Below are 27,520 nucleotides of genomic sequence, written 5' to 3' on the forward strand. Positions count from 1 at the left end.
GAGGGAATGAGTGACGGCGAGGAGATGAACAATGGCCGTGAAATAAATGGTAGCGACAAACCTTTAGATCGAGAACCAAATCGAAAACTTGCTGAAGGCAACAACGACGTTTCTTGCGACGAAGGGATGAGCGGCAGCGAGAAGATGAATGACAGCGGCAACGGATTAGGGTTCGTCATTCGCTTTTCTATTGAGAAACCATGCTAATCACTCTAAGTCTCTGATATAGTCAAATAAAACACATCTAAGTTAAAAAGACGAAAGAAAAATCACAAATATTTTGGCACCAGCAAAAACCGCCGAAATTAGCGGAAAAAATGGCATTTTTATCAAACCGCCGGAAAATTAACGCCATTTTAATCTCATTTTTTTGTAGTGTATAAGGTGCTTGATGTTTTGTTATGATATCATATTATGCTTTTAAGTTTATATGTAGTATGGTAGTTACAATATAGCAATTAAGGAGCTTTCTTCAATGGAAAAAGTATTTTCAAGACCTTTATGATCCAAGATTCTTTAAAAATCATGGCCATTGAATTTTTAAATCAATGGCTAAGATTTAAAACTTTTATTAATAATATAATAATTATATTTATATTTAAATGTTTTTAAAAATAACTCTATTTTAAAATATCATTTTTGTCCTTGTCCCCCTCTTCGTTATAGCCACTCTCCGGTGACCAGAAATTTCAGCAGCAGCAAAGGGATGGCGACGTCAATGATGCTCTCCAGTGTCTAGAGGAGCGGCGGCGCAACCCCAGCAGCTTGTTGGCAGTGTAAGTTTCCTCCTCCGCGCAACCTGCTTCTCCCTCGATGTCTCCTCTTCCTCGCGTGTCTTCTCCTCCCGGCGAAGTTGACGGCGACGACAACCCAACAGGCAGCGGTGAGAGGTCGGCAGCGCTCCTCAGAAGACGATGCGTGCGACGGGCCTAGTGTCGGCGGGAATAGCCGAGGCGACGGCAATATAGGCTCCCCCGATGGCGAGTTCGCAGTACCTCCCTCTAGCGCTCTCTCTCTCTCTCTCTCTCTCTCTCTCTCTCTCTCTCTCTCTCTCTCTCTCTCTCTCTCTCTCTCTCTCTCTCTCTCTCTCTCTCTCTCTCTCTCTCTCTCTCTCTCTCTCTCTCTCTTCCCTACGATGGCTCTGCGACGCGGCGGCAGCTCAACGATGGAACGGCAGCGACGGTGCAGCCAGACGCGACGAACGGTGGCGGCGGCACCCTCCCTGGTGGTTGTTGGAAGATTTGAGAAGAGGAAGAAGGTGAGGATATTTATGTAATTTATTATTTTATTTTATAATTTTTTTTATCTGGACCACCAAAAACCTAAATATACTTTTTCCACCTAAAACAATCCTAGCAATTAAACATAAAGTTATGTTATTAGGTATTAAAATGAGTTATGAGGAGTTAGTGTACTTTTTGTAACATATTTTTTAAAATTCGAAAGAAGACTTAATTATCATACCAATTTTTTAGAATTTTTCATACTTTTGAACTTAATTTTTAGTATTAGACTTATAAAAATATTCTTAAACGGTTGTATTTAAGAAAAAAAGGTCTTATTTAAAAAAAAAAAAGATTTTATCACCCTCATTAAGTTTTTTGTTTTTACATTACTTTATAAAAAAATAACAAACTCTATTTTAAATCATCTCTTAAATATAACAAACTTCATTCTAGTTATAAATATCCTAAAAGTATTAGTTAAAATTAGGAGAGTTAAAATAAAATGATTTTACTGTTTTTAATACCTCAAAATTTGTAAATATCTGTACTTTCTATCATTCTATTTGTAATATTTACAACAATTATCCTTAAAAGTAATTGTCAACAAAATTCTCACGCTAAAGCTCTGTCCATTATATACAATGCTAGTAATTCCATCTATCCATCTCTCTCGAAACCTTCCCAAAATGTCTTACTTATTAGATTAAAACTTTTGATGCTTAGTATTTCTCCTTACTATAATATCATCTATCATCTTTCGACAAAATATTAAAACGTTCTTTATTTCTTACTAACTACACAATCTATCAGGATATAATAACCAAAGAACATGCACATTACATAATCCTCTTCAGAGCCTTTGAAGCTGACCGTTGACCGTAACAGAAAGAACTAGAGAAGGGAGACATTTGACTTTGACTTAAAATTTCCAATTTATTATTAATTATTAATTACTACTACTGCTGTTTCGGAAACTAAGTATTTAATTAAGCTATCACTACGTGCCAATCACCAACCCCGTGCGCAGCACCGCAATCTTTGAGTGATTCAGTCTTCTTTCCCTTTTTTTTTTTCCTTTTTCTCTTTTTTCTTTTCTTTATTTTTTTTTTCTGCTGATATTATATAATTTATAATTATTTATTAAATAAAACCAATATATAATTGATTCCAGGTTTCAAGATTCAACCCTAGCTTGAACATGAAAGGCCCACAATGAATTTATTTACTTCGTGATCTTTTGAATAGCAAAAGTAATAATTGTAAAGAAATATAGAAAATTAAAAAGTTTCACGTGCACAAACACTAAAATGCGGATAATATTGCTAAGAATTCAATTCCTAATTTGGTTCAATGATGAACCAACAATATAATATCCATAATCAATTTAGATAGGTTTAATAATTGATTCACTAATCTGTTTAAATATATTTTAATATTTAAATTTTAATTTTTATATATAATAATTTATTAATTAATAAAAAAAATTTAAAAAAATAAATAAATTTTTATTTTTTATTTAAAAATATATAAATTTTTTATTAATTAAAAATATAAAAATATTTTTTATTTTTTAAAATGCGAGATATTTAAGTTTTATTTTTCAAAATATATAAAGATAAATAAATTTTTTAAAAAACTTAAATGTCTTGTTTTAAAAAATGAGGGATATTTTTATATTTTCAAATAGTGAATAATTTATTTGTTTTTAAAATAAAAAATAAAAATTTATTTATAATTTTTTTTAAATTTTAAAAAATATTTAAATTTGTGACGAATTAATTTTTAACATATCAATTTAAGAGCTATAATAAAAAAATATATAATTTCTATTTTTCTCCTACTATATGAGCATATCTCTAGGAACATTTTGTTGTATATCGTAACCATATAGTTTGGCCATATGTATATGTGCACAGTTACGTAAAGTGTCTTCGTTCAAACAAGTTGAAATTATATACAATATTAAATTTAAAACTATATCTTCTTACCGAGATGCTAATATTATTTTAATTACACAATGCTATATGTTGTCGTCGGGCCATTATTTTCTATGATTTTGAAAGCTAATATAATAATAGAGAGATCACACGTGTTCTAATTCCAATAGAGAACGGGTTCAATGTAATCACAGTTTATACACTGACTTAATTAACTAAGCTTTATTAATATAATAATAATTAGCTGGCAGTGTGGTCAAATTTTTCACCTTTTAAAACAGGCTCTTTGAACTCTTAATGAATCTAAATTCTAAAGGCTTTGTTCAAATATAAGATTCTGTATAATTAGAACAAGTGATTCCTTGTGGCAGTCGGTAGAAATTAAACAAAAAAATAAAAAACAAAGTCAGAAAACTAATTCTTTTAATCAACACAAATTGATTATTTTATTTATTTTGAATTATAAATTTTAAATTATAAACTCTTAATTAATACTATACTCTTAAATTTGAATAGTACTAACTAACTAAAGTTAATTTTCTGTATTTTTTATTTAAAAAAAATTATTGAATATCATTTTTCATAAGATTTTCAAAATCTAAATTTTGCGGCCTAAAGCCTCCAAATATTTAGTGGACGAGGCCGCAATATCTATCTTTCTATAAACAAAAACAGATTTTGTTTGCTGCAGCAAATGTTTCAACTTTCAACTATAGTAGTTATCAAAGTGATCGTGTTAAATCAACTTTAGTTGGTCGAATAGCTAGCTCACTCGTCTATTTAAATAAGTGTCAGAGATTCGAATTTTGTTTTATGCATGTAATAATTCGCGCTTAAATAAATGTTGGGAATTCGAATCTCGCCTTGTGCAATGGAGTTTAGATCCGTGACGGATTAATTTTTGACTGTGTTATTATCTTCATTAATTTCAATTTTTTTTTTCTTTAAATTCTATAAGAATCGAAAACAGGAATAAAAATACAAACCAATTAACTAGGCAAATTTTCTCGTTCTTGTGAAATCTCAGGATAATAGAATGAAAACATGTAGATACTTTTCCATAGTTTTTCTTCTCTTCTCATCATATAAGGGACCTATTTCAACACCATTTTTTTTATATTGAGTACAAACGAAATGAGAAGAGCGATGAAGCAAACAAATGAAACCTTGTCCATAAATGCCCAGAATCGTTCCTTTTTTCCCCTTCCCAAAAGGAGTGAGTGTGGTTCGGGTTCAGGGTAGGTAAATTTATTTATGCTCTAGCTTGAAGGAAAAAAATAGAATACAAATTGTAAACTTAGTTGTCGGCAGCTAACAAATAATGTCTGCTACGTTTTCTTTTATTATTATTATTATTATTATTATTATTATTATTATTATTATTATTATTATTATTATTAGTGATTAGTTGATTAGCTTCCATTTTCTCTCTTTCTCGCTATTATTAGCAGCAAAAATGTTCGAAATACATTAAAAATTAGTTTAAAATAGTCTAAAATTTTTTGTTTTATATTATTTAATTATTATTAAAATTGTTGGTATAAAAGTTTAACTAGATATACAAATTCGACCATAATAGAATAGAATGTCGACTACACCATACATGATATGAGTCGAGTTGAGAAATTATTAAAGTCGAAATGTGTTAATTGCACGTAGTTTGAATTGATAGAATGTGGGGTTTAATAAATACAAAGACGTATGATGTTTATTGTAGAGACTAAAGAACAAAGTCCTTTACCGTCAAGATAAGGTTATGGGTTATAAGAATTCGAGTAAAAGAAAAAAGTTAAATGGTGAAAAGAAATAAGCATTCTACAAGTGGTCTATAAATAGAAAAAAAAAATTAAAAACAAAAAAAATACTTCAATCTACATACTCTACATTCATACTAAAAGCTTTGCAAAAATTAAATTCACACTAACATTAAGAAAAATCATAAATTACAAGTATATGTGAGTGTCTAAAGTCAACTTTTTATTTTATTTCTTTTTTTTTTCTTTTCAAGTGTTAATTATAATTTCCTTTAAATTTTAATTTTATTTTCTGTTTTATTTAAAATACTTTACGTTATTTTATTGTTATTTTTCTTCAAGTATTTTATTTTCAACTTTTAATTATGCTTTTATTTGCTATAATTTGTCATAAGTATTTTTAGACAATTTATTTTAACACAAACATTAATTAATTTTTGAATTGAACTCAGTCTTGTAAGAGTTGTATCTATTCTTTGAATTAATATCTTAATACAAATTTAATTTAATATTCTATTGAAATTACTAAAAATTAAGTAAAATATAAATAAATAAATAATTTTAAATATAATAAATATGTAACTATAAAATTATATTTAAAATCATAAATGTTAAGTTATTTGTTCACTACTATAAACTAATAACATTTATAAGTATTTAGTCATTTTCAAACAAGTAGTGTTACTTTTTAAAGTTTATTTTCCTACAAATAATAATCCATCTATTTAACAAATAAATGTAACGTTACTTTAATCCCCCTCATATCATTCTCCTAATTAATACTATTCTAATCATCCTTAGAATAAACGATGATAGAGTATAAATAGATAGTGCAATTAAATAGGAAATTATTACTATACTAGTTTAAAGGATAATTTTATAAAATCATGTTTAATTTTCATAACTCACATTTTAGTTATTTTCATAATTTAAGTGAAAATTTAAAATCAACCTTTATTTTAGAACAAAAAGAATAAGATTTTGTGAAGATGATTTGATTTCTTTTTATGATGATTTTAAATATCGATTCTAACCAGTTAATTGAACTGGTCAAATCAAAATCAGTAGTAAATTCGGATTGGTCAACACAAAAATTTGCTGCTAATGTAAATTGCCAATGAACTGAAAAGTTGGTCGAGAATTGGTCGGTTGAACAGAATTAAAAATTGGTCAATATGTTAAAATTCCATATAATGTTGTCGTTTCAATATTGATGAAGAAAAAATTACAAAAAATGGAAGTAAACAAATTCTAAATTCTCTTTTATTTTTTTTGTGTCAATTCTAAGCCTTCTCAAATAAAAAAATGAAAAAAAATAGAAATAACTAATGTATTTATTACAAATGACTTAATTGTTACTGAGTATAAAAAATTAAATTCAAAAGAAAAGTCATATGTATTATTAACCACAAAAGATGGTAAATAAATTATTTCAAAATTTTATTATTTTCAAACAACTAATATTAGAAACGGCTTAATTGTTCTCATAATTATATTATTGACAAAAAAAGACGCAAACTATCGATTCTGACAAAGTTGGCTCATAAAAAAAATCCAACAATTTACTAACACCTTCGTATTTTTGCGGTGAATTTATTGTTAGTAACCTACTGATCACCACGAACCATCGACATATACCATCAGTAATGAGGGCGTGTATAATAGTGAAAGCTTAAGAGTATGAGAATATCCAAAACGCCATTAAAAAAACATTAGAAAGTGTCATATTTATATTGAAATATTAGAAATTTAAAATCTCTAAAATCATTAAAAAAAAAGAAAAATAAAGGAGAAAGAACATCCACATACTCTATATAATTAAATACATAAAACTTTGTATAATTGCGAACATCCAAAATATCATATAATCAAATATCCAAAAGTAATCTAAAAAACATCACCAAGTCAGATTCATTTATGTTAAATATTAAAATATCTAAAATAAAAATGATAGACATAACACACATTAAAAAATCACAAACTATCTAAATAAAAATTTAAAACCTATAATACCATGGGAACATTGAAGCTTTACTAAAAAAAATATGAGATATTCGAAAAATTCATATAATTGAACATCCAAATTAAAAATGCAATCTCTTTCTCTCTCTCTCTCCTCACCCTCTCATCTTTCATTCTCTCTCTAACCCTCTTGTCTTTCCCACCTCTGGCAGTAGTCCCCTCCTTTGGCAGCCCTCTCTCAGGCAAGTTTGAGCTTTATGCATCAACAGCATCAGAAGGAATAGTCGCAGTGAGCCTCCTGCATCTGCCTCCTACACCACTAAGATCAGCATCGACGTCATGCTCGTCAAGAGCATTCCTCGTCATTTTAGGTGTTTATTTTTCATTTTTGTTTTTTTGTTTCTAGGTTTTATTGTTTCCTTTTTATATTATCTATTGTTTTCTGTTGGTAAGGTGTTCTTGTTGACACAATTTTAATTAATAGGTTGGGTAAAGTTAGGGATCTTTGAACTTGGTTTTCGCCTGATTCATGTTGTTCTAGTCAAGGTTCTTTAAAAGTGTTTGTTGCAGATTGCGAAAAATTTGGGGTTAAAATATTAATGAATAATAACCTATGAATCCTCTATATAATCCAAAGTGTCCTTATCTCTCATTATATATTGATTAGCTTTTGTTGGATAAGAGCTAAGTAATCCCAATAAGTTCATATAAAATTGGATTTGAGAATGAAATTGTTGAAATTTATAATGAATAATGACAAATTCTCGTGCTTTTGGATGTTTGTTGCAATTTGTTTTCTTTTATAAACATAGCTAACATACATTTATAATTTATTAAGTGTACCAAGAATTTGTACTTTGTGCTATATAAGTTTATTTTAAAATCAAATCAGATGAATATTGTGCTTCTTTGATACTATTGATGTAGGAACACCATGAGAATGTGATATACTTGGTTATGCTTGTTTATATTGATTATTGTTTTGATTATCAAGTTTGTGCACTTTGCTTTGATATACTTCTTTGTTTATCATTCATCGTTCCACTTCACAAACATTCGATTATCATAATTGAATGTCGTTATGCTTCTTGTTGACTTCTTTGTTTGATTTAACTTGTGAATATTCTTTGTTTGACTTTATATTATTTTTGTGACCTATGTGTTTGTTTTTCAGTTCTTTGTAGACATGACAACAGACAGAGGTGTCATGAATCGGCTTCGTGGATGGGGTAGAGGGGTGTCTACTGAAACCTGTTGGACTTCTTGATCATCGCCCTCTACTCCAACTACCCCTAGAACGTCACCGGCAATTGGAGCACAAGATTAGCCTTTCATCATGGTCCTTAACCCCAAGTACGTGGCTCCTTCTGCTGCGCCACCTCCGCCCCCAGGAAGTCATACAGCTGCTTCTCCTTTTGTTTCACCATGAAGACAAAGGCCAGGCTAGTATGTAACTTGTTTCATTTTGTTATTAAGTTTATTTTGTCTTTGAAATATAATGTCATTATTATTTGATTTAACATATTGTTTCAACATGTGTAGTCTAAGTCGTTGGATCGTGATGTGACGACGGTGGAGTCCTTTAAGTATACTCACACATTGCAGGAGAATAAGGAGAGATTTGCTTATCAGCAGTCTACGAATCATTATGTGAGTAAACATCATGTGATATAAAGTTTTCAATTAACTGCAGTCCTAATCATAACATGTGTTATACAGGAGTCATACACGAAGAGTTTGGAAGCTGCAACCCAGCAATCTCAGCATACTGGAGACGACGGCAACAACTCCATTACATTAATCATCGATCCTGACATAGTTTGGTGCAAGATAGCATCTAAGCCATACAAGAATCGCGTCTACGAGTTGGGATCATTCTTCGCCGACAACTTCCGCACCTCCACATTGAGACATTCATCCGCCTTTGCCGCCAGCCGGCCCGTCGATCCCGAGGATGGCGTTGATTTGGGGGAACATGTGTTGGAGCTCACCTGGAGACTTCACCAACAAGCCCAGTAGCTGCAGCAGTTTGAGAAGAGGTATCAAGAGATTCTCACACACATGTAAGAAATAAATTGCCTCAGGCTAGAGTGGTGGCGGGAGCTAGAGCGGCTTTAGCGGATGGAGCAATAGATGACGATGTACCAAGATCAAATGCGCACCAGTGGTAGCGGCACTGCTAGTGGCAGTGGCACTGCTGGAGGTGCACCGACATCACCACTTAGTCGGCGTCAGCAAGACCAGGGAGATGACGATAACGACGATCAGGATCTTTAGTGATTAGAACTTTGTTCTAGACTGTTTTATTGTATTTTATTTATTTGACTTTTTATTTTATATGTACACTTGATATTTAATTTACCATATTTGGTTTCAATTATTTAAAATTTGACTACTAATTGTGAAAAAATAAATTTAAATTTAAAAAAGAATTTGACCACTAATTGTGTTTAAATTTTTTAAACAAAATTGAATTTACCGTCGAATTTATCAAGAAAAAAAATTGACAGTAATTAGGCAGGAAAGAAATAGTGGTGTGCCAAAATTACCGGCAAAAATTTTCCGTCGGTAATTAAATAGTTTTTAGGCAAAGAATCCGTTGCAGAATCCACTGGTAGTTATCGTCGGATTGAAAAATCCAATGGTAATTGGTTACCAGCAAGGGTTATATCATCGAATTGTTTCTGACAAAAAATCCTCTAGTAAAAATTTTATCGATGGATTATTTTCGTTATTCCACTAGTAAATCGGATGGTACTCAACGTTTTTCTTGTAGTGTAGTGTCAGAAACGCTGGAGTAGCTTGTGTAGAGGTAGCGGAGCTTGCTAATTTTGGTGAGGGTATTAAGGATAGTGCTGACGAATTTGCTGATTTGAGAGAATGTGAGAAAGTTGAAGGAAGGGGGTCTTTGATGGAGGGAGGAATGGATGGAGACAAAGAAGAGGGCGAAGAGAGGAGAATCCCTAATTTAAAAGAAGGGGGTAGAATGGAAATTTGAAAAGTTGAATGAGGAATTTTTGTGAAGAAATGTTATTAAAGTTTCAGTCTCCATCCCTATAAATTTCAATTTCCTGTGTTCCCACTTTTTGGAGGTACTGAAAAGACTGAAATTTTGTGTTCCATAATTGAAATTTTAATTTCAATCTCTAACTACCAAACACAATACTAAATTTCAATCTTCAATGTCAGTCCCAATACCTTAAAATAAACACTATCGAAAGGCAAAATGAGACGGAAGAAATTATTAAAAAAAAAAAGAAGAAAATCAACTCAAATTGACTATTAAAAAAATTAGCTCCTTGCACTTTCTACTTTTGCTTTATCCTTTTGTCATTTGAATGGATATGTGTGTCAATAGTGCATGAATGATGATGATGACGACGATGGAAGATAAAAAAATTACATATTTCCTTTATTTTAAGATTGTTTTCATCATGGGTTGGAGGCCTAGTTATCAAAACCATATTGGATCGGTCGGTTCGATCGAAAAACCAATAAATTAGTAGTCTAATCAGTTCAGTTAGTGATTTAGACCGAATTTGCAGTTGATCCGGTCAATGATGGTCAAATTCGCTGAAAACTGATCAATTCGTGTTTAGAACCGTTGTTGACCCCACGATGCACCTGCGTGCCGCCGAACCACCAAAGGAGCTCCACTTGTCCACTTCAACAATAGCAGAAATTAAACTTAAAACATATTGTAAATGCAATGCCCCTCACGTACTACTCTGCCAACATGATGCTTATTACTATATGTGACAAAAGATAATTATATAGCAAACCTTGAACGCATTTTATTTTTACTTCCATCTTTTTAAACATGAATTCTCATGGATACCAAATTTGATATATTGATTGTGTTATGTTTTTCTCTTTCTCTTGTTTATTTAAATTGAGACAGTATTTTGTACTATTGACTAATTTATTATCTCTTTTGCGTCATAAATTATATCTAAGAATTGATACTTGATACTTGATTGTTATTAATATATTTGTAAAAATATGTATTTTAAGTTTTAACTTTTAATTTTAATTTTATTTTTATAATTTATATTTTTATCTAATTATGATCGGGTGAATCAGTGACTCACTAGTTGACCAGTGACCCAATGACCTCCGATTGTATGACCGGATTAATTATCGATTCAGTTCTGATAACTATGATTGGAGAGAAAAAATAAAGATAAAAATAAAAGAATTAGAGTAAGGTGTTTAATTTTCTTTTTTCAAGTTTTTAAGTTTAAGTGAGCAATAATAGTAAAATAAAAAAACTACTTTTATATATATTATACAATAATGTTATACGTATAAGTATTTTTGGTAACTATATTCATTCATACAACAAACATGTACGTATAAAAAAAGAAGTATCTAATAATTTAGTTGGATTTAGTTAAAAATTATACTAGTAATTTTAAAAAGAAAAATTATATGAAACCAAGTATAATCAGCCAAGAATTTAACAATTCAATTAACTATAATTATTTTAATTAGTTTTATTCAATTATAATTTAGAATATTTGTTATTAATGGCTTGATATGCCAAAATCAAATTTTAAGTGATACATTCACCCAATTGCAACGGGAATCACAGAAGTGGACTCCCAGCTTCTAATCAAATTTAGTTTTGTAAAACAACCCCATAATGCCGTATTCTTCTCTTTCTCTCCCACATCGCGATAACGCCCTGCGATCGTATCCGATCCCCACTCGAACTACTCTCGCCATCTTCGTCCTTCAAGAGTGCCATCCTCCCTCGCGATTTGCACCACCGCCAAACACCGTAACGCCTCCCTCGCGATTTGCAGCGCCGTCCACCACCACAGAGCCGTTCTTGTTGCAATTCGCAGCATCGCCGACTACTACAGCGCGCTCTTTGTCGTGATTTGTCACCACCACACCACCGTTCTCGTCGCGATTTCTCATCACCACCACCGCAACCCCTTTTTCCCTCGCGGTTCATAATCATCGTCACAACCTTCCTCCCCTCGCGGTTCGCAATCACCGCCATAGCTCTCCTCCCTTCTCGATTGCAACTTTGTTGATCACCATATATTATATGTGTAGGACTATGTATGAATCTCCAGTACCATCAACAACTTAAAAAAATACTGTTAGTTCTTAAAATTCTTTCTGCAGTGTGTTTTATTCCACCAATGTTCTCATCACCTAAATCACCTTATATTTGTTTGGTGAATTTGATCAATTGACTGAATTCGATGTTCTTCCTTTTTTTCCTTTATGAATTATAAACCTCCTATTTCGGGGTTTAAAATGGTTTTCGTGAAAATGATTATCTTCCTTTGGCTTTTGTACTAACCTTCCCATCTTACCTATGAGGAGAAGTGACTAAAGAAATTAAACTTTCTTGTTGTCTTAAGTTTCTTTATTTTCATTCTTATTATCTATAGATTATAATTTATATTTTAGATTCTCTATTGCTAGGATTCATATGGCACTATTATCTTTGTGAGTTTCATTTTGTGTGCATTGCTGTAATTGCATACATTTATGCATATTTTTTTGGTGTAGTATAGGATTGTGGATGTTTTTGTTTTCTCTTAGTTGGATTTTTTTTAATTTTATATTGATGTTTTTCGGTATAATTTTTTTAGGTGAATTTCTACACAAATATATCAAGCATTCCTTGCAAGGGAAGTGCATCAAATTGGGCCGATCCTGCTATGATCAATGGAGAATAAAAGCTTTGATCACTTGTCAAATCAATGTCTTTAACACATGTGATGATGTCACCGTTTGAGATACTTTTAATACATTTTGAGATTTTTCTTGAGTTACAGTTGTGAATTTTTATAATACTTTAAGAATTGGATGTATTTTATTTTGATCCTACTTAGTATCTTTCTTTTTATAGGCAACTTGAATATTTATGTAAAAATTTAATTGAATGACGTCACATGTTTCTTTTCACTACAAGAAAAGAGAGTTATTTTAACATGATTTTTTTTACAGCCATAGTTAAGTGTAAAAATTAATATATATTTTTGACAAATATCACAAATGTCAAATTCTCTATGTTTTTTTGATAAATAATTTGATTATAGAAAATTACTCCTCAATTTTGACACTCATTTATTTTCAACTTACTCTATTATTCCTTTTCTTCGTTGAGCTCCGTCAATTTTGGCATCACATTGCTCTTAGTTTAGAATCATACTACTCATTCTTCATCTTCAAAATCTCAGTTTATTCTTCAGTTTCAAGATCTCATCTCATTCTTTGTTAAAAATTTTTGTTGAGAATTTTTTATAGTCAATAAGTGTCAAAATAAATAGTATTTTTTTCGGTTAATAAGTATCACAAAAAATATATTCTCAAATTTTTCTAACAAATTATTTTTTACGGCCAATATTTATCAAAATAAGATTTAAACTTTTTTTTACAATTACTTATATGTTAAAAATACTACTTTTGACAAAACTTTTATTAACATATTTTCATAATTAAAATAGTGTCAAAATTTATTTTTTGACGAATTTTAATTTTTTTTACACATAATAATCCTAAAAAATAGTCTATATTGTTGTAGTGTTTTGTAAAACAAATAGATTTTTATTTTTATACTAAATGGATGATTGTTCTTGTATTATTTTTGGTCATGATGAATTTCTATATCTACAATGTTGTAAATTGTATAGATAAGTTGAATGAATATTATGATTCCTTTCATTGCATCTTAGCATATGACAAATTTATAGTTACTTTTGTAGGATAAGCTTTTTTATTTTTCATTCACATGACTTTTATTAAAATAACATCTATTTAGTATGAAAAAAGAACATCTTAATGCTTGACAGAAGTAATATCCACTTAGATCTTTGCAAAAATAATTAGGTACCTAACATAAGTTACTTGTATTTATTCTTTATTGTAGAGATGATTCAATTGATAGTAACTATAAGTATCACAAAAGAAGGGAAAATTGTATTTATCCTGTTGCTTGATTAAAAAAAATTTAAAGAATGAAAAAAAAAGAACAACAATATCTGATTTTTAGACTTAAAGATATATTATACCAAACATTAGTACCTTAAATAGACAGAGTAATTTACAACCTCCACACAAATAACATTTTAATTTTGTATTTTTTGTTTGAACATCTTAAATTTCTTAGTCGGGTCCAGAAAGCCCTTTTTCTGAGTTCTGAAATTATCATCCAAATCAAGAAAATAAAAGCCAAAAGATTGACTAAAATCAGAAGAAAAAAAGAAATGATTTCTTCATACTATACTTGGCTTCTAGTCTCTAAGTAAAAAGGTTTTCTTTATTCTTCATCTTTCCTCTTGAACTCAATGAAAAATACAATCACTTTCAACAATTGTTCAAACACATGTATAGAAATACAATAATTGAAACTCAAAGCCAACATGCACAAGCTTAAAAATAATAATAAAACCAGAAAAATGACAAATTAGGAGATTCTTAGAAGTAGAAGGATCAGATTCTTCAGTTTCAACAAACTTCCATAGTTTCTCTTGAAGATTCTTAACTCTGTCTTCAGTTTTTCGAAGCTTTCTCTATCTATATGTAGTTCATAGACCAAACTCACCATATACAACAATATAGGAAGCCTATATATAAGGGTAGGTTTTTGCATGCTCTTTGATTTTGAGATACTGTTTCTGCAATGAATCTATCAGGTTCACAATAGAAGAAGCACTTGCTACTTGATCATCATTCATCAGTATTCTGGATCGGTGTGACAGAATTTATTGCTTGTGGCTAATTTACCATGTTCTTTTTATATAACCAATGATCCTTTTATAATGGAGCTCTGTAAAATAACATTAAAACATAATCACACAACATGCAGAATCAAATAAATTCCATCTATTCACGATAAAATGCAACATCCAATTTAATTTGAAAAGAACTATTCGCCTGTTAATTAAGATAAGAAACATCTAACAAATTAGAAAAAATTTCACCCTTGCGCCATGTTTAAATAACTACACTCAAACCCAACTTCAATTCAAGCAAATTTAAACTAATTTTTTTCCCTAACTCCTAAACCACATAAAAAAACCAGCGGAGTATGTCAATGCAGAATCCAACAATTTAAGCAGAACCAATAACATGCAAAAGTCGGTTCAAATCATATAATCAACACAAACCTCTACAACAATTTAAGAGAGACATCCAGAAAAAGCAACATCCATTTACCTTTAAGAAGAACTTGAAAAATTAATTTTGGGAAACATCCATGTACAAGAACAAATGAAACATCAATCTAAGCCAAAAAGTAACAGCCGCAATCATCTGAAGACCATCTCTTCACAATAAAATAATAAAATGCAACATCCAATTTAATGTGAAAAGAACTATCTGCCTATTAATTAAAATGAACATCCTCTTTACATTCAAACCCAGTTTCAATTCGAAAAAAATTAAACTTACCTATAACTACCCTAACAATCTACTAACCTACTGTTGGAAACCAATGTGGTGAATGACGAGCAGCAGCGCGCAACGGAAAAAGAGGAGATGTCTCGGTGCGTCATGGAGGCAGTGGCGGACTTGACGTGGCACGATGGAAGGTTGAAGGTGGCGGCGCAACGACGCGAGTTTGGGAAGATGATGAGTCCGAGTGGCGACGTTGACCAGAGTCCAAACCAGTGGAGGAAGCCATGAGACTTGCTGTTGACGACGACAGCGTCCTCGCATGCAATGGCAACGTTGTCGAGTTGGAAAACGGAGACGGCGGCTGAGCAGTGCTGTTGAAGATGATGGAGCTGGCGTGAAAAGGAGATCAGCAACGCTTTGCCATTTGAGGGAGGTTTGTCGATAGGATAGAGAAGGAAAGGAGATGAAAGGCTGTGGTAAAAGAAGAAAAGGTGAAATAGTAAAATGTATTATGAATTAGGGTAGGGGGTAATGGAAGGATGATTTTTGTTGTGGTGGACTTTAGGTCTAACCCAATGAAAATTGGCAGAAGTTGGTTGGACTCCTTCTTAATTTCTTAGTGAAATTATTTTAAAAATAGGATAAGTTTGTATTATTATCTCTCACTAATATTGTCTATGAGTCGCTAGTGATTTAAAAATTCTAAAGACAAAAGATCATTATTATTACATACATAATTATCAACACAAAGAAGGTGGGTGGGGGTGGGGTTGGGCGGGGGAGGGATTTACTCTTCATTTTACTAGAAAGAAAAAACTCAGTGAACTTCAATAATCTCCATTAGCTGCTTAAATGGTCAATATAATTTTCTTGTTGAAAGATCAAACGCAACTAATCTCAGAGATTAATTATGCATGACGAATTAGGTCAACTACATCCAAACGTTTAAGAATCTTGCATATGTATATGTGAAGGTATATACCGCATCAAATTTGTGTTAATGAATGCGATTCAACAATTATACATTACACCTGCTCCTTTATCTTGTTCTAAGACTCATCAACAAATTATTAGACTTAGTTATATGCGTATTATTCTACTTCACTCATCAAATAACTTTCCGTTAATTAGGAATAAAACTTCAAAAGCGAAGAATAAGCCAGACCAAGGTGCTTGCATCTTTTGTTGTGGTCCCAAAAATTAATTATAATTAATCAATAATAATAGAGTGGTTGAAACTTGAAATAGGCCAGGCCTTAAGATAGAAAAATTAATGGTGACTAATAAACTTATTAAATAATTGATTACTTCATCATCACCTTTCAATTTATTTATTAAGTTAAATTTTTTAAGCTTTAAGACAGCTCAACCAATCAAACACTTTGTAAAACAAGTTGAACAATAGATTAAAAATAATTACTGTAAATTATATATGAGAAATGTTAGAAAAATATCAAAATTTTTATTTTTAGCCATCAACTCAATTTTTTTACTTTAATTTGACACTATTAAACATTAATAATTATCTTATGGCCAAAAATAATAAATTTTAATAATCCTCTAGTATTTTTTATTATATATATATTTGAAGCTGGGCCAAATTAGAGAGATAATAATTTTTTTATCTATTTCAATTTCATCGATATATGATATATATGAGCATTAAATAATTGAAAGTCTGATCTTAACTCCTCCTCTAAATATCTTTCTAATTTCTAAATAGAAAAGCTTTAAATTTTTTACTTTTTTAATATTAAAAAAACCAACATATATTTAAAGTTTTACTTATATAATTATTAAGAGAATAGTTAAAAAAAACTAAAATTATTACTTCTAATAATAACTTCTCACGATATAGAAGTATAGAATATATCATGTATGATCTGCCCCGAACTTTAAATTGCAATGCGTACATGCATCTAAGAAAGGTGAGTCATGTTAGCTTAATGGCCATGTGATGATCAATTTTAAAATTACGAACATATAATACGTACATTGTAGCTGTGGAAAGAAGACAACAAAATTAAATAATAATAAACGAAACTATCAAGGGAATACGTGCAATTGATTTTGTGTTTATTAATAACAAAGCCTGACAATATAAATTTCTATTCACTACCAATAATGTTATTTTTTATTAAGATATAGTGTAGACGTAGGACGAAATTAAATGCAATAAGACGAAGTCAATTTTAACAACGTTCACGGGTCGTAGAAAGGCAGGTTGAGGGGCCTAGCTCTTATGGATCATCATCACCTTATCGCAGATAAGAAAAGTATTGAGAAATAATGAAAATATTAAATAATGTAAACAATATATATATTTAATGTTTAATTTATTAAGTGTGTAAATAGTTATTTTAATATTAGATATTAAAAAATAATTTGAGATGAAATATTTTTTTATTTTATTAGATCAATTTTAATAAAGCTCATTGTTCATATTGTTTATAAAAATTATTGTCTATTTAACGAAACTTATATAATTTTCAAAATAATTTTGTACAATATGGTAGCACATTATCACCTGTAATTTAGAAATATATCTTCCTTTAATTTATTTGTCCCAGTCCTTTGGTAAGTGTAAGTCAACTTGCATAGGGTTAGAAACTTTCTTCAGTTTTAGAACCCTTCAATATATAGCACTCTTGAAGTTAATGACATTTGCTTGGTCTAAGGGAATTAATTTAATTAATTAAGTAGTATATACTTTCTTTCTCCATTAATCAAATGTTGCTACTTCTGCTAGCTTAATGACCAACCTGAAAGTTTTTATAGTTCTCGAGTGACTAAAAATCCAGCAGAATTATTCTGGAGTTCTTACAAATTGACTCGTATTTTAATTTCTTATAATGTTTCTTTTATTTTTTATTTGTGAAGAAAAAATAATGAAAAGACGAAGAGAAATGGAGTCTATTGCTTGTCTTTTGTTCCTAGCTATATTAATTTCCCAGATATCCTAATTTTAAAGATTTAATAAAATAAAAATGAGAAGGGAATTAAATAAAAAAAATAAAGCCAATATATTAAGTATAAATGGATTTTTAATTTCTTTTTCCTTTTTCTTTTTAGCTTATTGTGTTTGTGATTGTTAATTAATTGAGTCGCTCTAAGATACAGATGTTAGTTTATAGAGATTTCTCTTTGTTTGACACGTGTTGCAGAAGAATGTAGACTTTAAAAAAAGAGAACCCTCCATTGATGGCTTGGTCATGGCATAGCCAGCTCTTATTATAGGGTAATACACTTTCAGACAATCGGGTTCCGTTAAGGGAAATTTTAGACAGGATCTCACGATTAGTAAATACTTAAATTTGTTTTTGAAAGATTATTTGTTTTTTAAATTAGTCTTTAAAATTTTTTTAATTAAATTTAATCGTATTAGGCTTTTTATTATTTTTTTGTTAATGATACCAAAATTTGTTAATGTGATACCTTAAATGATAGCGTGATATTATAACACATATATAAGAGTCTTAATTGACTATTAATATGATAAATTTATGAAATTAGGTCAAATCAGAATTTGATTGAGAGAAAATTTGAAATATTAGAATTTTTCAATTTGAAATTAATTTAATCTAATTTTATAAATTTATCATATTAGTTGTCAATTAGAACTACTAGATATATGTTATGGTATCACCTAACATGTTATATCAACTAATTTTGACGTCATTAATAACAGAAATGACGGAAGGATTAAAATGATTAACTTAAAATCTTTCAAAGACAGATTTGATTAAAAAAAATTTTTAAAGACTAATTTAAAGAATGAGTAATCTTTCGAAGACTAATTTAATCATTTACTCATTTGATAATATTTAATTTGCTAGTATCTACTTTACTTTCTTTCATATGCACATAGAATTTTTTTTTCTCTGATACAGAAATTAAAAATGATAAATAAAAATTATAAAATTATTTATCATATATAATAATACTTGATATATCTAATGTTTTATATATATTGATATCTACTATTTTAATTATGCAAGTAATTATTATTATTTAATTTTCAATTTTTTATTAAATAATATTTAAAATTAAAAAAATTAAAAAGATAATTAAAAAATTTCTCTTATTTTTTGAAAATATGTTATAAATATATCCAATTTTTATTTTTATGTATACTAATGTATTATTATATTTAATAGTATAATATTTATTATAATGATAACTCAAATCCTTAACCCAAAATACACCTAAGGCAAATAAAATTTCAAGCAAGGTTTGTCGCTAAGCAGAGCCACATTTGTCAAAAAATTGTGGAGCTTATCCATCACAGAAATAAACCCAACAAAACAAACGATGTTACTACCTTCTCAGCGCGGCTAAATAACGTTATAAGCTAGTCTTGAGATATCTGAATCTGCCACTGTCAATCTGATCTACTTCCTAATAAATTAAAGAATTACTACTATCAGGTGTTATTTACCGATCGATGAGACGATATTTTTTTATCTTTATATCAATTTATTTTTGTACGTTATAAGTGACCTAATTATATTATAAGTTTTACATCATTTAAAAATAACGTCTCAAAAATAGTATATAAATGTCCGATATCCGTCAAACTCATAAACTAAATTTTGGAATTGAATTAAACTAATTTTTAGATTGAGTTAGATCCAATCATTCTCAACTTTAATATATTATTCTCCAGCAACTCATACATGCATATGATTGAACAATATAAACTTACTAATGTTGATATTCGAAAGCACAAAAAAATAAAAATCTACTCTATTATCTTATTTTATCATATACATTAGTCATGAAATTCCAAATTTAATAATATGTAATGATATTTAAAATTATCTTAGTGTCTATATATATATATATATATATATATATATATATATATATATATATATATATATATATATATATATTATATAGAATAGTCATATTTTTTTATCTTAAAATTATAATATATGTAAGAATAAAATATTATAATAATACTTCAAATGAATTCTAAAATTTTATAAACGTGCATGTTATGATAACTATTATTATTATAGTAGTTATAGTAATTATGCAACTTTGATATTATAAGATGTTGCTAAAATTAAAATAATATTTTTTATTATTTGAAATCATTTTTAATTAAAAAATAAAACTAAAAAATATTACTTTAGTTTTAACAAATTAAAGTTATACTTTTTATATTGACAACATAAATTATTTTTATTTTCAAATTAAAAAATATTTTTAAATAAAAAAATATAACATTAATTTTATTAATATTTTAAAAAAATTAAGAGTCAATAATTTTAATTTATATTGGCCAACATTTTTGTTAGCAATTTGATATCTTTAGTCCAAGCCAACATTATTCTTTTAGCCAATACATAAATATTGTTGACAAAAAATAATAAATTATATTGATTCTATACCCTTTTTATTTTTAAATATAATTATGTTAGATAACCAACTAAGATATTAGTTAACAACATCCAACTAGTTGGGTTGCAAATAAATAAAAAAATGCATTATTTTCGAATATTTTTTATATTTGAAATCTTCAACGTTTAAATTTTAAAATTTTTTTCGAAATTTATAATAAAAAATTAAATAAAAATAAACTATTAAAAAAATTGTTAAATTTTGAATATTTTTTCAATAATTTTATTTTTTTTCTAGTAATTTATTATAAAATTGGCTAATTTATTAAAATATTAGCTGAAAAAAGTGTTGATTACTTAAAATTTTTTTTTATGTAAGACTAAAATTGTATAGTGACCATAATACATACTACAAATCCTATCTTTTAAAATTTAACAGTCAAACGATGTCATTGAATTTTATTATATATGATATTTATAGAAATATTATTTATATGTAAATTTTGTTTGACTATTTTAAATAATTTTTTTAGATTTTTTTATTTTTTATTTTTTGTTCATCTTTCATTTCATTCACTCTCATCATTAAAAAAAAAAAAAAAGAAAAACAATATGCGGATGACGACATGAGAAAGGACAAAAACAATGAGCAAATAGCAATGGGTAAATTAACGTCGGGAAAACAATTAGCAATGACAAATTATGAAATTAACGCAAAACAATATGCGGATGACGTGACATTGATTGGTGCGAAGTAAAAATGACATTTACCAATGTGCCCCCAACCCTACCTTAGGAAAATAAAATTCAAAAAAGCCATCCATCGAAGAAGACGACAAAAGAATTGAAAAGGATAGACGATGCTTCCTCCCTCCCCCCTCGCGCCTCACTTGAAGTCTCCGCAAAAATAATTCATTCCCCTTCTCCCTTATCTTTATCCTCCCTATATTATATATAACCCCTTTTCCACTCTCCTTAGACACACAAAAGCTCCAGCCCTCTCAAGTCTCAACAATACAAAGAATTTTAGAATCGGTGCATAAAACCAAGAGAAACGAGAGCTTTGATTATACTTATTTATTTAGTTAATTTCATTTAACATGGCGAACCAAGCTGAAATCTCGGCCCTTAACCGCATCAAGCTGCATCTCTTGGGTGAACTCTCACCGCTCGGGACACCAGAGTTCACTAAAAGCAAACTCTGGCTTCAAATAGACGAACCCTCCACAGACCCTAATTTCTCTTTTCATCAATCAGAATGCCAATCTCAATCTCAATCTGAATTTTCCCCTACCGACTCCTCAATTTCTCTCAACCACTACTTCACCGATCTTCCCCTCTTTGAATTCGATTCAAAGCCTCAAGTGATCGACCTTGAATCCGACCTCGAAGCACCCAAAACCCTGCCTCAAAGCAATCCCCAAATCGAGATGAACAAGGCTCATCGCCTCAACCGGAAACCGTCGCTGCAAATCTCGCTCCCGAAGAAGAAAACCGAATGGATTCAGTTCGGAAACCCGGATCCGAAACCCGAGGCGGTGGAACCGTTCGTTCAGCAGCAACAACAACAACAACAACCGGAGCCAGAGAAGAAGCACTACAGAGGCGTTCGCCAAAGGCCGTGGGGAAAATTCGCCGCGGAGATTCGTGACCCGAACAAACGAGGGTCCAGAGTGTGGCTTGGAACCTTCGACACCGCCATCGAAGCCGCCAAGGCCTACGACCGCGCTGCCTTCAAGCTCCGAGGATCCAAGGCGATCTTGAACTTCCCTCTCGAGGTTGAATCCATGGCCACCTCTGCTTCTGCTTCCACCTCCGGCGATGGCGGTGATAGGAAGCGCCGCCGCGAAGAAGAGGAAGTGGCGCCGATGACGAAGGAGGTGGAGGAAGAAGTTGTTGAGGTGGTTATGCCGGTGGTGAAGAAGGAGAAGACGACGACTTTTGAATCGGAGGTTAACTGTATAAGGGAGCTTCCGTTAACGCCGTCAATTTGGACGGGGTTCTGGGACAGTGATGTGAAGGGAACAGGAATGGGAATATTTAGCGTGCCGCCGTTGTCACCGTTATCTTCTCCCCTTGCTGTTATGGTTGTGTGAAATGTCAACGTTTACGGCTGCTTTCTATTCTTTCTTTCCATGTTTATTGCAGCTTGCTTCCTTTGTAGAGATGAGTTCAATGTACATTTTGATAAAGTTAGACGCAAAAATGGAAATGATTTCATTTATTCAACAATCATTATTTGTTCACAGTCATTTTTTTTGAATTTCAACTTATGATACATTATAAAATTTATTATTTATGTATTATATATTATAAAATATGAAGAATAAACACAACAAAAATATTCGTTAGTATAAATGCACCAAAATTTTTTTATTTTTTAGTTTAAAAAATATATTCTATATGTTTTAATTTATTTGATTTAAATTATATATATATATTGAAGGAAAAGGCTCAACACAATAAGGTGGAGCAACTAAACAACAAACAGAATCTAGTGAAATAAAAATTTTCTATAGTCATCTCCGACATTACCATCAACAACTACGATGATCAAACTCAGTCCACTCTTTGTTGCTCCTAACCGATTTGTCAATAACTTCTACAACACCTGCCTCCTAATTCCTGAAAATTTGGTCATTTCTTTCCATCTAAGTATTTCAAATAATAGCACAGAAGCCAAGCAACCACCTATGTCGGTTCTCCTTCTTAACAGGAGTTCTTGTCCAACTCTTAAAGTGCTGCTTGATTGACTCTGGAAAAGACCATGATTTGTTATAGGCTACCGACCAAGCACACCACACTTGCCAAGTAAACTTACAACCAAGGAATAAATGGTAATCATTATCAGTAGATTTTTTACATAAAATACAAAAATTATCATTCTGATCAATTATGTTCAATTTGCTCAATCTCTCCTTAGTATTGACCCTGCCAACTAACACAAACCAGGTGAACAACTCAACTCTTGGTGGTACCAACCCCCTCCAAATAGAACTAGTATAGCTATAGCATGTAATGTCCTCTAGAACTGTTTCAGCCTGCAAGACCTGCACAAATGAGTTAGTAGAATAAACGCCTGACATATCAAATTTTCACACTATCCTATCCTCTCTCTCTCTCTGTGATGCTAATTTGACAGATTGTAGCACCTCATGGAGTTGGTTCACTAAATCCAGCTCACATTGGAATAAAACCCTTCTCCATTGAAAATTCCATATCCACTCTATCCCATCCCAAAACCCACAATCTCTTATTAGAGATCTACTCTGGTTTGAAACCAAAAAAAGACGTGGAAAATTGTCCTTCAGCATACCACAGGACAACCAACTATCTTCCCAAAATTGAATTGTTCTTCCATCTCCTAGTTCCAAAGCCAACCCTCTAACCATCTTATCTCTCACCCGCTGATCTTTTATCTGTAATTGATAGATATCCCTCCATGGACCGCCACCTTTAGGTATAGGCTGACAAGAGAGAATGATATTTGGATTCAAGTCATTGCATGAGCACACAATATTCTTCCATAATGGGCAATCTTCCTTCGAGAAACGCCACCACCACTTAAATAACAATGCCGTATTCCGAATCACTACATCACCCACCCCCAATTCCCCTAGTCGTTTCGGAGCTTGCACCATTTTCCACCTCACCAAAGCTATCCCCTGCTTGCCATCCTCTCTACTCCAGAGGAACCTCCTCTGCAGAGAGATCAACTTCTCTGCTACTACTCTGGACATCTTATATAAGCTAAGGTAGTACACTGGCAGACTATTCAGCACAGATTTGATAAGGATTAGCTTACTAGCTTTATTATGCATTTTAGCTTTCCACAAATTGAGTTTGTCTTCCACTTTGTCAATAACTGATTTTCACGTCTTGACTAATCTCGGATTCGCCCCCAAAGGAATACTAAGATATTTGACTGGCAACGAAGCTTTTTTACACCCCAGCACTCTACACATCCTTTGAGACCACCCTTGCTCGCAATTAACCGGAATCAGGCTAGATTTATCGAAATTAATACTCAAACCCGACATTAGCTCAAAACATCGTAAAAGCCGCTTGTAGTTTCTAACAGTTTCCTCTTTCTGTGGGCAGAAGAGTATGGTGTCGTCCGCAAATTGCAAGTATGATAACTCAATACTATTCTTACCCACTAACAGAGGAGCAATCCTTCCATGTCTTACTGCCTCTCCTATCATCCTATGAAAGACATCAACACCTAGAACAAAAGATATATTATATTATTAACAAAAGGAAAAGAAACAACTCATAAAAAAATACTTTGTTAACCTCAAAAGTTTTGGGCCTAAAAGCATTTCACAAAAATAGAAAGTATGTAATCTTAGTGTAACTAAGGCAATGTTTAGTTAGTGTTCGTATCTAGCCAAAATATAAACATAGTAATACATGTATATTTTAGGATACAGATAAATATGGCTATATATAAATACACAAATTTTGTGTATCAATTTAAAGGTGAGACAAAAAAAATATAATATATGAGACAAATTATTTTTATATTTATCTTTTGTTATTCGGTGACACCCTTTTTCCTTCTTTTTTATTTTGCTCCCTCTTTCCATGCATGATGTACTCTCCTTTCTTCTTTCTCCTTTATTCCTTCGTGTTATTCTCTCGTCTCTCCTCCTTTTATTTTCCGGCTGCCACTCTTTGTGTCTCTTTTTTTCGTCTTCACTTGTTCTCATATCTGGGTTTATCTTATTTGTTGTCGGTCACGACGTGTGCACTATTGTTGCTTGTTTGGTGACGCAACTGTGGGTACTACTGGTTTCATCTTCTTTACTTGCCACAATGCACCACTGTATGTCCCTCTCATGTTGCCTTCTTTTTTTTTTTTGCCATTCTGCACTATGCAATCCATCTTAATTTTTGCCTCACCATTGATCTGTCTCCGTTAATTTTTCTTTCTGTTTATTTAAAAAAAAAAAAGATGATGTTCTTGTCTTTCTCTTTATTCATAAATAATGATTATTTGTGAAATTTTTTAGCTATTTTTTGTTTATTGATTTTTGGTGATGTGTATAACGATGAATCCATGGTGGTAGAAAGGGTGATTACTGACAGCAGTGGTAAATAATTTTTTTTTTGAAAAAGATTATTATGAGGTTAATATAGATTTTTTATAATTTTTATTGTGTCTTGTTCAATTTTTACTAAATACAATACATATACACTGATGATTTGTGTCTATATCTTTAATGTCTATGTTTTTGTGTCTATGTCTCAACTTATTGATAAACCAAACATTGTCTGAGGTAAACCACCAATTATAGTGCACCTCTTCTCGTAACAATAGGAGGCACAACTAGTAAAGAAGAGAGGGGAAAAAAAAATCTTAAACGGCCTTGACAATTATCTCGAAAGACAATGAGATTCTCAAGAAAAAAATATCCTTTTCGGCCCTTGATTTTTATTTATGTGAAACTGGTTAGTTCTTCTGTCAATATTTTCTATATATGTCTTAATGGAATAAGCCTACGTAGCATGTTAAACTGTTGATTTATTTGTTAAGAGCAAACTAGGATTGACAGATTTTTTTTTACGGGGAGTCTCCTTATCTTTTGGGGATAATTGTTAGGACCATTTAGTTTTTTTTATTACATTTTTTAAATATATTGGTTAAATTTATTGTGTAAAAATAAGAAATATTAGTAATTTTTAAATTACTTTTGCTTATAAAAATTAAATAGAGGATATATTAGTGATTAGTTTGTCACATAAGCATGTTTCAAAGAGAGATCATTGACGGAGGCTAACCAGTCTCATAAAATTAAATATCAAGAGCCATGAAGATTTTTTTTTTTTTTTGGTCTTGTGGTTCTTGAAAAAAATATCAGGGCCAAAATGAGTATTCACCCAAGAAGAAACTAGGAGATGGAGCAACAACAAACAAACATAACTCATGTTCCTCTCGTGCCTGTGTTGGTCTTGTACTCGAGATCGCTGTCGCTGCTGTCCACCAGCCTCTGCCGCTTCGGTCCACCAGTCGTCATCTCTGCTGTCCGCCAATCGCCATCTTGGTACCTTAGAAAGTGGATGAAATGAACGAAGAAGATGAGACACTCTTAGTTTTGTAATTCATTCTTGTTCTATTTTTTTTTTATACCGGAATTTAAGAATTTAGGGTTTGTTTTTGTTTTAATTTTTTATTTTATTTTTTTGAAACATCAAACTGACATTGTTTAGAGAATTTTGAGATGGATTTTGGTTTGCTTGGACCGATCAATTTTTGATCGATTTTTCAATTCAATGGAGGTTTACAAAATTGCCGATCTAGCTGATTGCCCGAACCATCTTTCATAGGGATTCTCGGTTTGAACGGTCGATTTAGTTCGAATTTCAGAACATTAATTTTAACCATGTTAATTATATACTAAAAATAATCACTAATATGAAATACATGTTGAAATATAAATATATATTAAAAATAAATTAAACAATATTTATATTTATATACAAGTACATTAGTAATTGATTTCGATGTACAATCTAGATGAATAAAAATATTTTTAACATATATATATATATATATATATATATATATATATATATATATATATATTCTTGGTTGACACCAATATATGTCTCGTGTTATACTGTTGAATAATAAGCCCCCAATTATTTAATTAAAGAGAATTTGTGTGCTTGGGAGTCTCTCATAATTTAAAAAATCAAATAGTATTTGGATTTTGATTTTGCTAAAGAAAAATAATTATATTAAGTGTATACTAAAATTAACTTATTAATATAGAATATTTATTAAAATATAAAATACAAATTAAATATACATTAAATTATATATATTTATACAAAAATATATAATAATTAATTTTAATAGCTGATTTTAATATATAAATAATATTTTTGAAAAAATTAAAAAAACTCTTCTGAGGACAAGCTCT

General features: G+C 30.4%; 2 protein-coding genes and 1 long non-coding RNA gene across 3 annotated transcripts; 2 read left to right on the forward strand and 1 right to left on the reverse strand.

Annotated features, from left to right (window-relative positions):
• The first annotated feature begins 6,954 nt into the window (after positions 1-6,954).
• On the forward strand, positions 6,955-9,274 carry LOC112720773 (uncharacterized). Its single transcript, XM_025771850.2, has 4 exons — positions 6,955-7,250; positions 8,054-8,325; positions 8,422-8,529; positions 8,599-9,274. Exons 2-4 carry the CDS (start codon positions 8,305-8,307, stop codon positions 8,896-8,898), a joined length of 429 nt encoding a protein of 142 aa, XP_025627635.1. The 5' UTR covers positions 6,955-7,250; positions 8,054-8,304; the 3' UTR covers positions 8,899-9,274.
• A 4,872-nt stretch (positions 9,275-14,146) lies between these two features.
• On the reverse strand, positions 14,147-16,146 carry LOC114924728 (uncharacterized). The gene is made up of 2 exons (XR_003812134.2): positions 15,325-16,146; positions 14,147-14,674 (listed from the first exon to the last, which is right to left on the reverse strand). It is a non-coding gene; the product is annotated as an uncharacterized lncRNA (long non-coding RNA).
• A 5,127-nt stretch (positions 16,147-21,273) lies between these two features.
• LOC112720774 (ethylene-responsive transcription factor 5) lies at positions 21,274-22,823 on the forward strand. Its single transcript, XM_025771852.3, has one exon. It carries the CDS (start codon positions 21,692-21,694, stop codon positions 22,685-22,687), a length of 996 nt encoding a protein of 331 aa, XP_025627637.1. The 5' UTR covers positions 21,274-21,691; the 3' UTR covers positions 22,688-22,823.
• The last annotated feature ends 4,697 nt before the right edge of the window (positions 22,824-27,520 follow it).

This window comes from Arachis hypogaea, chromosome 11 (genome assembly GCF_003086295.3).
Source record: "Arachis hypogaea cultivar Tifrunner chromosome 11, arahy.Tifrunner.gnm2.J5K5, whole genome shotgun sequence".
NCBI classification, from domain to species: domain Eukaryota; kingdom Viridiplantae; phylum Streptophyta; class Magnoliopsida; order Fabales; family Fabaceae; genus Arachis; species Arachis hypogaea.

Bases quoted from the DNA above. Each gene is read 5' to 3' on its own strand.
- LOC112720774 (XM_025771852.3), top strand. From the start codon at position 21,692: ATGGCGAACCAAGCTGAAATCTCGGCCCTTAACCGCATCAAGCTGCAT.
- LOC112720773 (XM_025771850.2), top strand. From the start codon at position 8,305: ATGAAGACAAAGGCCAGGCTA. The intron at 8,326-8,421 runs GTATGTAACTTG...CAACATGTGTAG, and splicing joins TGAAGACAAAGGCCAGGCTA to TCTAAGTCGTTGGATCGTGA. The intron at 8,530-8,598 runs GTGAGTAAACAT...TGTGTTATACAG, and splicing joins AGCAGTCTACGAATCATTAT to GAGTCATACACGAAGAGTTT.